Consider the following 14,907-nt stretch of genomic DNA (forward strand, 5'->3'; position numbering starts at 1 on the left):
TTTTTATTAAATAATTTTAGCAAGGTAAAAATCGTCCTTAATCTTTTCTCACAATAGTTGTTTAAGACCACATGGGAAAATAAGTTATGATGATGAAAAGATGGCAAAAGAATACAGGACAACTCTATTCTAACCTGTTTGCAAGTGTTTGCAAGTGTTCATTAAATATAATGCCTTTTTTATAGATCGTTCTTGATGACGAAATGAAACCAAATTGTCCGGAAATTTTATATGAAATTAAGGAAGAAACACCCATTTTCCATAGGCTTGAACTTGACCCTACGGATCAGAATTACATCTATCTACCATCTAATAATATGGTTGGTTGAAGTCTAAATTATACTCTAAATTATTCCATTTATATGCTGTTTCCAAAGTTGTATATAAAACTTCATGGAGCCAAGGTATTACAAATATTCCAATTGTTTTATAGTGAGGTTTTATGATAAAAAAGATGCTGCAATGTCCATGGAAAAAGTTTAGAGTATTATGAAAAATTAAGACATACTGGATTTTTTTGTGGGGCAGGGAAGGACTTTGGAAAATTCTTACATCATCAGGTGCTAAGAATCACCTCATCCTAGTAGTTTAATATTGGAAATATTGCCCCTTGTCACATTCTGCAGTATTCACATTATTACACTTGTATCTTACTCCACATTGTGATTGGTCTAGGACATCAGCTTTATGAGGCTTTCTTTTTGTAAGATGACTTAACATTATTCAACTCTTCTTTGGTATCAAGTAAATGCTATTCCTTAGAAGGTCAAAGGCTCAATAATGATTTAATAGGATTATTAGAATCCATCTGAGCTTAACAGAAATTGTCATGAGCAACCGCAGTTACAATTCTTCCATATTAAAACCTAAAATAGTTGATATCTGAAAAAAATATGTTTTTCGAAATCTGAAAAATTTATGTTTTTCAAAATCTGAAACACTCAAGAGCAATAATTAATCCAACCTTCCTAGAAATGGGAAAATGGACGCAGAGGTCAAGCAGAATGAATTTTAGCATTAGTTTCCTGTGAATATGCCTATAGCAAAATAGCTACAAAACAGTAAAATACAACATTAAAACATTAATATAACAGCTCACTTCTATTTCAGTTCACAAGTAAAATATAGAGCTTCAGAAATGAAAATCTCTCATAAGATTTAAATTGATAATTAAAAGTTGTACTAATTTGAAAGGTTTGTGTGTGTTTTAAGAAGGCAAATACAATAGAAATATTGAATGGTAATTAAGGAAAATAAAATAGTAAATCGTAAGAAAGAAAATAGAAAAAAAAAGAAAAATTATAAATAGTTTCTGATCTTCATAATAGCACTTGTAAATGCATACTGTCTATTTCTAATGTTACATCAACATTTTTTGTTTCCATTGTTTACTCTTTCTAATCATCAATGCCATAGATCATTTTTTTCTTTCTACAGAAAAAAGTTCATAATGAAGTTTCCAGCTACTAATAAATGTAGATGTTAATCTTTCTTTGATCAAGCATGTCAATTTTGTCATTTCTATTACTTCTGTCTTCTTCACCAAGCATTCCTCCTTGGAATTCTGAAATCCAAGCCATGGTTTGGAGTGACATCCATCTTAGCTAACAGGCAACGTTGTAAATGGATGTCTCTGATCCCACATACTAGTTGCTCCAGGAGGACATCCTCCAGATCTCTAAACTCACAGTACAGGGCAGCTGTTCTTAATGCCTCCATGTACTAATTTATTGTTTCTCCTTCAGCTTGGTATCTGTGATGAAATGCATGGTGTCTAGCAATTCTTGAGGGCAATGCCCTTTCAATTTGGCCAACAGAGTCCTCCATGATACATCCTCCACCTTCTGCAGGGCCAGAAGTGCTCTGGCTGTCTCAAACATATTGTGGCCGCAGACACTGAAGAAGACGGCTAACTTTCGATACCCAGGAAGGCCTTTGTAATTGTTCTCTGCTAAAAAAACAGTCAAAACAATCTAGGAATGAATCCCATGTGTCTGTCACCTGGTTGAAAGGCACTAATGTAGAGATGGTGGCCATTTCAGTGAGGATGGACTTTTGAGGCAATTTTCATAATGCAACCTATCGTCACTGTGGCTCAGCTCACAGTGCAGCAGGTTTTTGTTCATGATTTCGCTTAACATGACTTTGCTTAATGGTGCCTCAGTAGGATCCCCCATTTGTTGCCAGTGTTTTATTCTCTGAACAAGGCTGGTAAGGACTGAGGTGAAGCCAGGTAACAGTTCAACAACTGTTTACTGTCTAACATAACCAGCTAACGGTGACTTGCTCTTAAGTTAACCACAAGAATGAGTGAGCGGCTCTTCCTGTTCTGACAGCTTTTTTATAGCCGAGCTTTCAGATGGTTTAGCCAATCACCCAATGTCTTTCTCCCGCCAGATGGTTGCTGGCAGGGTGCCCAATCAGATGTGCTTATATTGCCACCTGTTCTGTGCCGGACATAACACAGATGATAGTAATTTCTTCTATTTCAGTATATCCTTCTTAATTCCAGGCTTTAACATAATTGTTCTGCAATAAAATACAATTAATGCCGGTCATAGTAATACATATATATATTTCAAGAAAAATCTTAAAACCAGTTATTTCCAACCTTTCTTTTTCCATTTTCAAATTCTTGGTTAGCATCTTAATCTTTTGCTTGATAATTTTAAAACTAGCTATTATCCCAAATTGTTTATATTTTTATTAATATTTTGATTAAGGATCTTGTAAAATTATCACCATATCATTAGAAAACACTTGTAATTTATATGTTTCTCTTTTAATGTTCCAAAATCAACCTAGAATCATATAAACCAGCAGCCACAGACTTGTTATTTGTCACCCAGCTTTTGCTAGCCAGGATAAGCTCAAATCAAGTTCACAGATGGTTATTTGTGAAAGATTGAAAAAGTGAGGAATTGGTATCAGCGTACACCAAACGCACACCTTATCCTAGTTGTCAGGCCAAAACCAATTTAGTTGGGGCCTTTGGCCTGCCATACCTTATGCTATTTTAAAATATATTATTTGCTGTGGGAATCTGGGTGGTATAATTGCACGGAGGGTGTCTGCATATAGCCATAACAAATTCTTTCTAGATCATCAAGGTCATCCTTTGTCCTTGCACTCCTGCACCTGCACAAAAGGAGATGGGAGTTTCTACCAAGTTGGCAGATGAAGATTGATCAATGTGATGGACTTGGGGGTATGGGGGCAAAGGCCTGAACTTTCAACCGGGTGGAGAAATTCCAGGACTTCAGATTTGGGTTTCTCCCAAATGTGCAAACATGGCTCTTTTAATAAATTGGAACTTTGAGGAATACTTTAATTTTGGATGCTATTTGGAACTCTGACACTAGTATTCTAATGAATCATATTTGTTTCAATGTCTCCCTATATTTTAAAGAGTTATAACATTATTTTAAAACCGTTATTATGTTTTGTGTATCTCAAACTCATAAAATATTATTTGATTTGCTTGGAATAGCTGATAAGGAATTTGCAACAGATACTTTTTAATTTTTTTTAGATCAGGAGAATACGTGTTGCAAATTGCAGCAAATATATTTCCTGTAGAGATTGTTTATCTGCAATGGATCCACATTGTGGATGGTGCCACACAAAGAAAAGGTATTTATCCTTGTATTAATGTTGTAATACAACATAATTAATATTTCATGGAGAGTCTGAATGGAGAGTCTGAATTTCATGGAGAGTCAGTCTAAATTATATATGTTTTAAAAGGAAGAAGAAAAGGAAGACAAGAATGAAGAAAGAAAGAAAAAGAAAGATATAGTGGACGGACGGACGGACAGACGGATGAATGGATAGATAGATAGATAGATAGATAGATAGATAGATAGATAGATAGATAGATAGATAATTTCTGTGGTTCATAGGGATTTTTACTAAGTCAGGGATTCTCAGAATTTGCAATTATGTGACCCCTAAAAATTATAAATGAATTTGTGCCAAAATACATTTCAGTATTTATTGCCATATTGATTTTCTTTTTATGTGGACTAATCTATGGATAACATTGGAACCTCTTTTCAAGGGCAGGGGAAAAAGAACTCCTTTGCTCCAAAGAGCATTAGATTCCATATGAGTGTTCAAACAAAGCAAGATCTTTGCTTAAGATCTTTTTAAGTGCCTGAAAGAGAGAAATCAGAATTTCATTTAAGGTTAATTTAATTTTCTAAGCAAAATAAATAAAGCTGTTCATATAAAATAGCTTGCATGCCAGTTTTAAAAAGAAAATGATGTTGTTTCTCCAGAATATAAGGATTACAAGTCCATGAATTCCCTACTAGCAATTGTGAGTTCCAGGAGTTATAGTTATACTGCTGAAAATTATTTAAAGATCAATGGATTTTAATCCAGTCTACTTGACCCTCCTTATGTTCTTAATTCTAGGCTCCCAAAATTTCAAATTTAGGCCTTTCCAAATATGAAGTTCAAGCCATTTCATTGAGCCCTGGCTCTAGCTGTTTTAAAATGATTTTTAGAATCATAAAAATCTAAACAATACCAATATGTGAACAATAAGCAAATGCAACAGAGCATGATAATCTGATTAGGCCAATCTGTTTCTCAGGAATGCTTTCATTGCTTGCAGAAACAGTATAGCAACTTTTTTAAAAAACAAAAATAGCTGAATAGAAATGATGTAGAAATCCCAAACCATATTTGATGTAAAACACATCCTTTTAGCCTGTTTTGAGCTAAGGAATTTTTTCAGTGAAAAGCTAGTATGAATTGCTATATAGAGTCAAAAAAATGTCTTTTAGAATTTCCATAACAAATATACTTGTATTTTCTTTAGCTGCACTTTAAAAGGAGAATGTTCGTTTTCTAGTAACTTACCTAACTGGGTAAATATTTTATACGGTATAGATAAGTGCCTGAAAATCTTCACATCAGAACTCAAAAATAATAAGGTATGTAACTCATAATTCTCAAGTCATAGATTAAAGTCAGTAATAGTAATAAAATGGTTAGCAATGGTGATTTTGAGACTGTGATAATATTGCATTATTGTAGTGTATCAGCCACTGGAACACAACATTGCCCATTTTCTTAGTTTTTACCAATGAAATCTGTTGCAGGGTTAAGGTTGTGAAATTGTAAAATTCATTAGCCCACAAAACACAAGTAAATAAAAGTGGAAATAGTGGTTGTTAGTATGTCTTGGTGCAGCCGGTGCAAAACCTTAGACATACACACAGCAGAGTAATAGCAGTGGTCTAATTATGTGGGTTAGCCAGTAAATACACAGACTTAGTATTTAACAAAGTATTTTTTTTACAAATATGTACAAATATCAACAACAGAGTACAAACTGCACACAGCTACTCTCAAAGATAACTCCCCCCCCCCAAGGAACGGTGCTGGCGCCCTCTAATGGCCAAACAAGCCAAAGCTCTTAAAGACATATTACATCTTTACAGTCACAGACTACCATTGGTAGTTTTCTACATGGCAACCCCAAAACAGGTGAGTACCATGTACTAACAATGGTAATACAAAAGTGTATATTCAAGTAATATTTTTATTGCTGTTGGAGCACAGTAGATCTTTGCCCTGTAGATAACAGTTCTACTTATACCAATACTATTTGTATTTTATGACTTTCAAATTTCTAAATATTCATCTGTATTAAAAGGATATACAAAATAGATTAACCAGTCTGGCTAACTTGGGGGAGTTCAAATCTATGATCATCAAAGTGATGTACTTTAATTTTCAAGTAATTTTTGCTACATTTTAAATAGAGAAGCCATGCATCTCCACATATGCTGTGTAATGCTAAATCATTAATAAGACTGGGAAAGGAAGGAAGGAAACCTGGATAGATACTGTTTTGTAGTTGATTGTTTGGATTTAATAATTGAAGTTGCACATATATCAGCAGATGTTTACTTTCTAGCTCACTGTCAGGATAAAATTGGTAATTTTATAACTAGCTCTGAATAAATTTATTATTTTCGATGTTTTTATTCTTCTAGGTTTCTGTGAGAGTAGATGTAAATTCTTTTGGTATTTCTGAAGCACATTCCCATTGCAAAATGTTAAATGCAAGGACCAATAAAATTCTTTGTGACGAGACTCAACGCCATCTAAATTGTTCCTGTGTTATAAATTTTAAAGATCTATCAGACAAAGGTGGGCTTCTTTACATTTCAGCTTTGTAAGTTGATATTTCTGTATCTTGCAATATCTTTTCTCTAGTTATACATAAAAATTCAAAGTCTACTTTTACAGATTGAACTCAGTGCGAAGGGAGGTTATATTACAATACTAGTTAATATTTGTATTGCATGTTCATTGTAATGAACCGAGCCGGGGTGGTGCAGAGGTTAGAGTGCAGCACTGCAAGCTATTTCAACTAACTGCTAGCTGTAGTTCAGCAGTTCAAATCTCACCATCGGCTCAAGATTGATTCAGCCTTCCATCCTTCCAAGGTGGGTAAAATGAGGAGCCAGATTGTTGGGGGCAATATGCTGATTCTATATAACCGCTTAGAGAGGGCTGTAAAAGTACTATGAAGCGGTATATAAGTCTAAATGCTATTGTTAATATAAATCCCTTTAGATTCAGCTGTATCTTAAAATATTACCTAATATAATAATTAATTCAGTTAGGTTATTAAAAATGTACTTCTGGTTGATATGTGAAAAGCCTGTGTGGAAAAAACACACTCCACATGTAGCCTTAAATCATGGAAGTGGAGCTATCTTAAGAAAGCCCTTTCCAGATTCCACATTCTTCCACTTTGGTCATGGTTATACTGTACTATGTTTACCATATTTGGTGGATTCCACTACTTCTTTACCCCTCCTATGCCTGTCAGCAAAGCAAGCAGCAATGACACAGGGCAAGCTTCAAGGACACATAGTTTCCAGTAAAGTTCTTTTTTATAAGCCTCCTCATAGTTGACAAGGGAGTGAGGGAGGAAAGACAGGAAGAAATGAAGAAAGCAGAACAATTTACCATTTTGTCTTGGACTAAAAGGCAAAAATGTAACATCTTGTCAATTTTACCTAATTTGAAAAAGAGAGAGAAAAAAATTCACCATTTCACTGTTCCAATGTTCTCTCGTAACTTTTTTAAAAAAATCTCATTTAATTTCTCTACGAGTGAACATGTAAAATAAACAAATGGCCATAAAGGGAATCACAGCTGGAGTAGAGGGGGCTACCTGCAATGAAAGGAAGTGCAGAAGGCAACATAGACAACATTGCTAGTATTAATATAATTTTTTTTTGGGGGGGGGGAAATCCCTATATACAACAGGAAAAAAACAGCTGTAGGTTGCCTTTCTGGATGGCTAGAGGTAAGTAGATGTCAACACAGAATGGGACAACTTACTACGGTTAATCACCACTGCCAATACGCTATGTCCAACTCACCATGGGACAACTCATTGCAGCCAATTTGCTATGGGAGAATTCACCACAGATTGATTCAACAATTTTATTTAATTATTTTAAATATTTTAAAATTAATTTTGCCATTCACATTTTGTCCTTCCTTTTGCATCATTTCTTTAACGATTCTATTTCACATTTTTTTAATATTATATAACTTTATATATTATATAACTAATTATATAACTAATACATGTGATGCATGGTGTGATTGTATTGTATGATGGTGTATTACATAGGGTTTTTAGTCGTACTTTTTAATATATTAGATTTGTTCTATATGCTTGTTTTATATTTATTCTGTGAGCCGCCCCGAGTCTTCGGAGAAGGGCAGTATACAAATCTAATAAATTAAATTGAATTGAATTTTGTCTGACAGCAAATTGTCCCGTGGTGGGTTGGCCATGGTGAATTGTCATGTGGCGAGTTGGTTGTCCTAGACCTAATGTCAACACATTTTCCTGCACTTAAGAGTGACCAGTGGCTCATATTCACATGGGAGGGGGGAAGCTGGTTTTTCAAATAAATCCTAGATTGCACTGCAATGTACTTGATTGCACTACTCATAGATGATTAAAATAAATTGAATCATAATCCTGGTTGGCAACTATAATCTTTTTGAGTTAGTTCCAGATTGACCATTCTGACCTTTGCCATTATGCCACAGTATATGTACCTTTCCAGCCAGTCTAACCTTTTTAAAAATAGGATTAATGATTAAACTTTCATGGGTTGTCCACTAGTTTACTTTTTGCAGCCTGTATCAACCATATATCGTTCTTTAAAAATATACAGTCCATTAGAATCTAAATTGTATGTCAGCTAATACAAACATAATTCAGATTATAAACATGTGTTTTTGGCAGAGGTTCATTTCTTTTAAGTGCTTCCTGAAAGACAGAAAATCAATATTTGAACCACTTTATGACATTGGGCCTTCCCTCACTTGCATCTAACCGCACCGTAACTTGCATCTAACCACCCCTGGCAACATTATCATTGTCTGATACTGAACCTAATCCCTTGATATCATCTGAGGTAGCTCTCAAGTATCTTTAACTTTTCTGGTTTTAAAGTAGGTTTTTTTTCTTACCACAACAAATTTGTTGTGATAGATATACACAGACAAACTTTGCCAATCATTCTGTCAGGGGTGTATTAAAGTGATCCCAAGAGAAAGGTTTGCCTTAACTTCTCTTGTCCACTTTAGAAATGTTAAGATATTTTAGACTGATGTGGGGTCTGCCACTCTTCTCTGGTTCTTCCTGTCACCGACTACTGGTCCTGCCTGTCAACTACTACTTCAGCTTCAACCACAACAACACAAGAGCACACAACAGATTCAAACTTAATATTAACTGCTCCAAACTTGACGGTAAAAAATACGACTTTAGTAATCGAGTTGTCAAAGCGAGGAACTCACTACTGGACTCTATAGTGTCATCCCCTAACACCCAACATTTTACCCTTAGACTATCCACAGTTGACCTCACCAGATTCCTAAGAGGTCAATAAGTGGCGTGCATAAGTGCACTAGTGTGCCTGTCCTATTGTCTCTCCTATATCTCCTATATCTTTTCTTCTATTCCTCTATCCTTTCTCTATTCTTTCATTGATATATTTTACAGTAGTCCCTCACCTATCGCTGGTGTTACGTTCCAGACCCGGCCGCGATAGGTGAAATCCGCGATGGGGAATTTATCGACTGATAGTACTTATTTAAGTATTTATATTGTAATTGTTTGGTAAGTTTTCATTGTTTTAAGTGTTTATAAACCCTTCCCACACAGTATTTATTTTAGATACAGTATTTAAATACAGTAATTACAATTTTAGTTGGTTTTTTTTTGAAAAACCTGCCCATCGAGTTCGGCGGGCTGTTTAAATCTGCCGATCGACTTCCTCAGAAACCCGCGAACCAGCGAAGATCCACGAATGATTTTTCTCATTAATATTTCTTGAAAACCCGCGATGAAGTGAAGCCGCAGTAGGTGAAGCGTGATATAGCGAGGGACTACTGTATTCCTATATCTTATTCCTATATCGTATATCTTTCTCCCTATATTTTAGTCCTATATCTCTTCTATTCTTTCTCTGATATATTTTACTACAAGTATATCCTCTATAACCTTCATCGTGCCTTGGACAAAATTAATTAATTAATTCTGGTTTGGGCAGCAAGACTGAAAGAGTTCAGATCTTTCAATCTAATTTCTATCCTTCTACTTGATTCACATTTTAAATTAGCTAGTTGAAAGAAACCAACAAACTAAACAATATAGAGCATGGGTGTCAAACTCTCATAATCATGGTGGCATCACATGATGTATTGGGACTTCCCCCCCCCCTTCGTTAAACTGGGTGGGGGCAGGATCACCGTAAATTTGACACTCCTGCTATAGAGGGAGACTCATCTACATTATGAAGTCTTCCTAAATAGCCTGTCTCCTCTTAACCAGGATACTTTTAAATATAGGATTAGCACTCTTTTACTACTAAACTCATGCTCCAAGGAAATTACATACAGCATGGTGCTATAGTTTAGTGCGGTTGAATCTCCCATTGTGGTTGAATCTCCCATTGCATTGTATCCCATATCAGTATTATCAATGCTACTTTTAAACGTAAATTTAGTGCAGGCATTTGTGTTTTAAAAGAAGTTGACTTACAGCTGGGGAGGGTGGCTAGCTGTGCAGCAGGAAAGAAATTCTCAGTCTGAGAAAAGTGAAGATGGTGAGGCAGCTCAAAGAAATGACAGGTTCAGCAGGAGATTGAATGTTGAAACTCATCACTTTAGCCTTATCCAATGTTAAGCAATGGGTGCTTTTCAGTCAGCTGTTGACATTTTGTGGGAAAGGAGGGAAATAATTCTGGGGAAATACGCCAGTCCCTTTCTTTAATATGCTTTGTATAGTAATACCTGTAATACATTTTCCAGTATCAGATTGGCAGCAAGTTCAACAAAACCCAAAAGTTTTTAGACTGGCGTACATTCAACTATACTTCTAATTTCTCCTTAAGTGTTGAATAATATTTTTTTTAAAAAAAAGTTAACAATCTACAAGCAAATCAACTTTCTCATATAATGTGGAAAAACTGCAGTCCATTTGAATGGCCATTTTATTGTTGGGCTGTTTTGTATTATTCATTGCTATAAATATAGTTTTACTTATGCATTATTTATAAGAGCTTTCTAGCAGAAGAAAATAATACACATTTCTTTATGAAACATATCCAACATTCAGCCATGGCATAGTAATATTTTTCAATCACTTACTTTCCTGTCTGCATTTTAGACATATATATTTTGTAACTGCCTTCTAAGATCAGTGCAATTATAAGTACATTCATATACATTAATAAATAATGTCAGCTATAATACTTTCTGGAATTGCAGTGCAATAGCTTTATTATGTATATACGCACGCACACAATTTTTCTGTTTTGTACTTCCTTTAGGGCAGAAATAAAGGTTTGTAGGTAGATTCAAGAATTCCAGATTGCTAAAATGTTCTTTCATGCAACTTTTTTTTTTAAAGTTCATTTAATTTCTTTACGAATGAACATGTAACATAAATAAATGGCCATAAAGGATTTTAATCAGATATAGAATGGGAAGGAGCATTCTTGCAACAGGAAATCACAGCTGGAGTAGAGGGGGCTACCTGCAATGAAAGGCAGTGCAGGCTCTTCTACAACCTCAGCCAGATACCAACACTGCATTATCATTGACTGGCAAATGTATTGGGAAATACATAGTAACTGATATCCTGTGCATATTTTTCCTCATTTTGACTTCCTTTTTCAAAGAGATTATGAGAAAGGAAGAATGTATTGAATTTGGGTGTAAAGTTGAATACCACTATATTTTAAGATTGAAAACTTTGCTCACTTGTTTCACCTACAACATAACAATTTTGGTGAGAAATAGAAAAAAACTGGATAGTGTTGTGGTTGGCATGGCAGAAGCTGGAAACAGCAGAGTAGAAGGAAAAGAATGGGGGGAGGGGTGGATCATAAAATATAAAGACCTGAAAATAAAAGTAAAACAATTGTGACAAAAAAACAAAACCAAACCAAAGATCACATCAATAGTACTAGTTGCCTTGGATGCAATCCCAAAATATTTGGAACACCAGATGAACACCATTGTCATTGGCAAAATCGTCATCAGACAGTTGCAGAAGTTACTTGGAATAATATACATATACAACAACATAGAATAGAATAGAATAGAATTTTATTGGCCAAGTGTTATTGGACACACAAGGAATTTGTCTTGGTGCATATGCTCTCAGCGTACATAAAATAAAATATACATTTGTCAAGAATCATGTGGTACGACACTTAATGATTATCATAGGGGTCAAATAAGCAATGAAGAAGCAATATTAATAAAAATCTTAGGATATAATTCTTCCTCTCTCAGGTCCTTGGAGAAGGACTTGATCGATGGATAAAAAAATACCAAACCCAATCTAAACATATGGCTAGCAGTGAATGAACCATAATAATACATTCTAAAGAGAAAAATAGTAATATTAATGTAATAATTAATTGAAATTTGCATTAACAATAGATTTTAAGGTCTTGTTCAAACATAATGCTAAACAATCATTGAAAATTATGTAAAGAAATTTCAGATCCATTTTTCCTTTCCTTCAATAAGAGTAGAGTGGCAACTCTCATTTTTTAAAAAGTTAAATACAGTTTAATATTGTGCCCATAGTTCCCTCTAAGCTGAGCAGTGAGCAATCGCTCACTTAAAAATCATCATCAACTCAGTTTTCCAAACCTGCCCAGAAGCCAAGAGGGAAGGAGAGAGAGAGGAAGAGAGAGAAACAGATAGAAAAAAGAGAGGAAGGAAAAGAAAAAGAAAAAGAATGGGAGTAGGGAAGAGAGAAAGAAAATCAAAATCTAGTTTGAAACTAACTCAACTATTTAAGTGGCATTTTGATATTGATAGAGTTGCCCTATTATGAGCTCACTGTTATAGAAACACAGTACAGTATTTTATTTGAAATTCTCTGAGGCAAAACAGGGTGGGTTTTTTATTTGTTTGTTTGTTTGTTTATTTATTTATTATTTCTGTGCCACCCAGTCCCAAAGGGACTGCCGCTCAGACACTATACTTTTCCGCCCACCCCCCCAAAAAATTAGAGGGAACACTGATTGTGCCACCTCCAAATTGGGATTAAGAGATACAAACTTTAAAGACTCTTAGCCTACTTTCTTGAAGTATAATTATAAATACTTGCATCCTAAGATCTGGACATAAAAATAAATCTGTGTTAAATGAAATTGAGACAGAAATTTCAATCTCTTCATAGCAACAGAAAGGAAAAGGGAGAGAAGTAACAAGGCAAAAGTTCCAGCATTATTGATATATCTTTCAATTGTATGAAATATGGCATATGGCATAGTTAGTCACATCTAACTATTTCATTTCTATGCCTTTGAAAAATAATTATCCATTACAATGTATTTTAAATGGGTTTGCCTGCTTGCATTTTATTGGATTATGATACCCAATAATGTCGCAAGTATTCTAATTACAAGTATTTTATAAATTGATAGCAATTTGCAACCTGCAAAAGAGAGAAAATTTGGTGTAGTGAAGGCATGACCAATCTGTAATTCACGGGCTGTATGTGGCCCTAGACAGCTAGTGATGAGGGCTAACAAGTTGTAAACTTTTAACATTATTATGTGCATTTATATATATTAACTATATTATATATTTGTGTTAAGATATTCATGAACTGGGAGAGCCAGTAAATAGGCATAGCAACTAAGTCAGCCAATGGGTGCTAACCACTTCTGAGTCTGTGCCGAGAATCAAAACTTAATATTAAGGCTGGGCATGACTCACTCTCCACTCTGCACTCTCCTCTCTGTCCTCTGCTGAAATGAAACTAACTCCTGCTTGTGTTTACTTGAAGAATAATCTGCTAATGATATTGCAAATTCATGTGTTATTATGTTTATAAATAAGTTATTGAATCCAGCTGAATCAGTCATCTCTGTGTGCTTCTGGTTTTGATTTTTGCAACAAACTTGAACAATTTTAGATATAGTCCAGACCATAGTTCCCTCTAAGCTGAGCAGTGAGCAATCGCTCACTTAAAAATCATCATCAACTCAGAGTTTTCCAAACCTGCCCAGAAGCCGAGAGGGAAAGAGTGAGAGGGAAGGAGAGAGAGAGGAAGAGAGAGAAACAGATAGAAAAAAGAGAGGAAGGAAAAGAGAAAGAAAAAGAATGGGAGTAAGGAAGAGAGAAAGAAAATCAAAATCTAGTTTGAAACTAGCTCAAATTCTCTAAGGCAAAACAGGGTGGGTTTTTTATTTGTTTGTTTGTTTGTTTATTTATTTATTTAATATTTCTGTGCCGCCCAGTCCCGAAGGGACTGCCGCTCAGACACTATACTTTTCCGCCCACCCCCCCAAAAAATTAGAGGGAACACTGGTCCAGACAATTTCTCAATGCGGCCCAGGAAAGCCAAGATATTCCGAATGTAGTGGTTATGGCATCAAGCCAGAAAACAAGAGATTGTGAATTCAAGTCCTGCCTTAGCCATGAAAACCAACTAGGTAACTTTGGACAAGTCACTCTCTCTCTTAGCCCAACACATTCCACAGGGTTTTTGTAGGGAAAGTAGGACAAAGAAAGTATATTGGAGTTATTTGTAAAAATAATAAAGATAGGGCTCGACACAAGAAAAAATATTAAATTATGGGAATGCGTTAGATATGTGACTCATTTAGATAGTAGTGGAGATATTACACTGATTTCGTAAAAACGCTGTGTGAAACCGGAAATCACGCTGGAAAAAATGACTGTATCAGAAATACATATCAGTGGTTCAATCAAGAACAATTATTATTTTGATGAGATAAATAGCATAAAAAGAAGTGATGTCCTAGAGACAGAACTCAGAGAGACTTTGCTTCTCCAGAAAGCATTTTCTTGCAATTCAAGTACAGTATATTAGAACTGCGATGATAATTTTCTATGAGATATTTACTAGGATATACTTACTATTCCTAAGAGATACTTTCTATCCCAATATATTTGAGGATGACTCTGGTCCTGGGTATCTGGAGAAATTATAGTAATTATAATGACATTATTTATACACTCCTCTATATGTGCTGAGTTTCAGCAACTTTGCTTAAAAGAAAACGGTCTCTTTGGCAGACAATTTTTGAACCCTTGTTACAGACAGATGTGTTTGGGTGGATTCTGCATGGGAAGAGAAGAAGATGTGGTTGATAAAAATGAAATAAATTAAAAATCTATTTTGCATTTGCATAACCACACCCTGTGAATGCAAGTTTAATGAAGTTGCTTTGAATATTCAGCATTCTGCAAAAATAAAATCTGATCTGAATACAGCCTATTACGTATTGTGATGACACAATTAGAGCAATTTTAATGAATATGGTTCAAATATTTTTAATAAAGGCAATTGTA

The 14,907-nt window shown here is 34.8% G+C and overlaps 1 protein-coding gene across 1 annotated transcript in view; it reads left to right on the forward strand.

Moving 5' to 3' along the window:
- PLXNC1 (plexin C1) overlaps positions 1-14,907 on the forward strand; it is an 81,882-nt gene that overhangs the window by 20,792 nt on the left and 46,183 nt on the right. Inside the window, exons 3-6 of the mRNA XM_070755837.1 lie at positions 186-320; positions 3,533-3,633; positions 4,829-4,943; positions 6,012-6,168. Of these exons, the coding sequence (XP_070611938.1) occupies positions 186-320; positions 3,533-3,633; positions 4,829-4,943; positions 6,012-6,168 (508 nt within the window). The remainder of the gene's footprint in view (positions 1-185; positions 321-3,532; positions 3,634-4,828; positions 4,944-6,011; positions 6,169-14,907) is intronic.

The sequence above is a fragment of the Erythrolamprus reginae genome, chromosome 6 (assembly GCF_031021105.1).
Source record: "Erythrolamprus reginae isolate rEryReg1 chromosome 6, rEryReg1.hap1, whole genome shotgun sequence".
NCBI classification, from domain to species: Eukaryota; Metazoa; Chordata; class Lepidosauria; order Squamata; family Dipsadidae; genus Erythrolamprus; species Erythrolamprus reginae.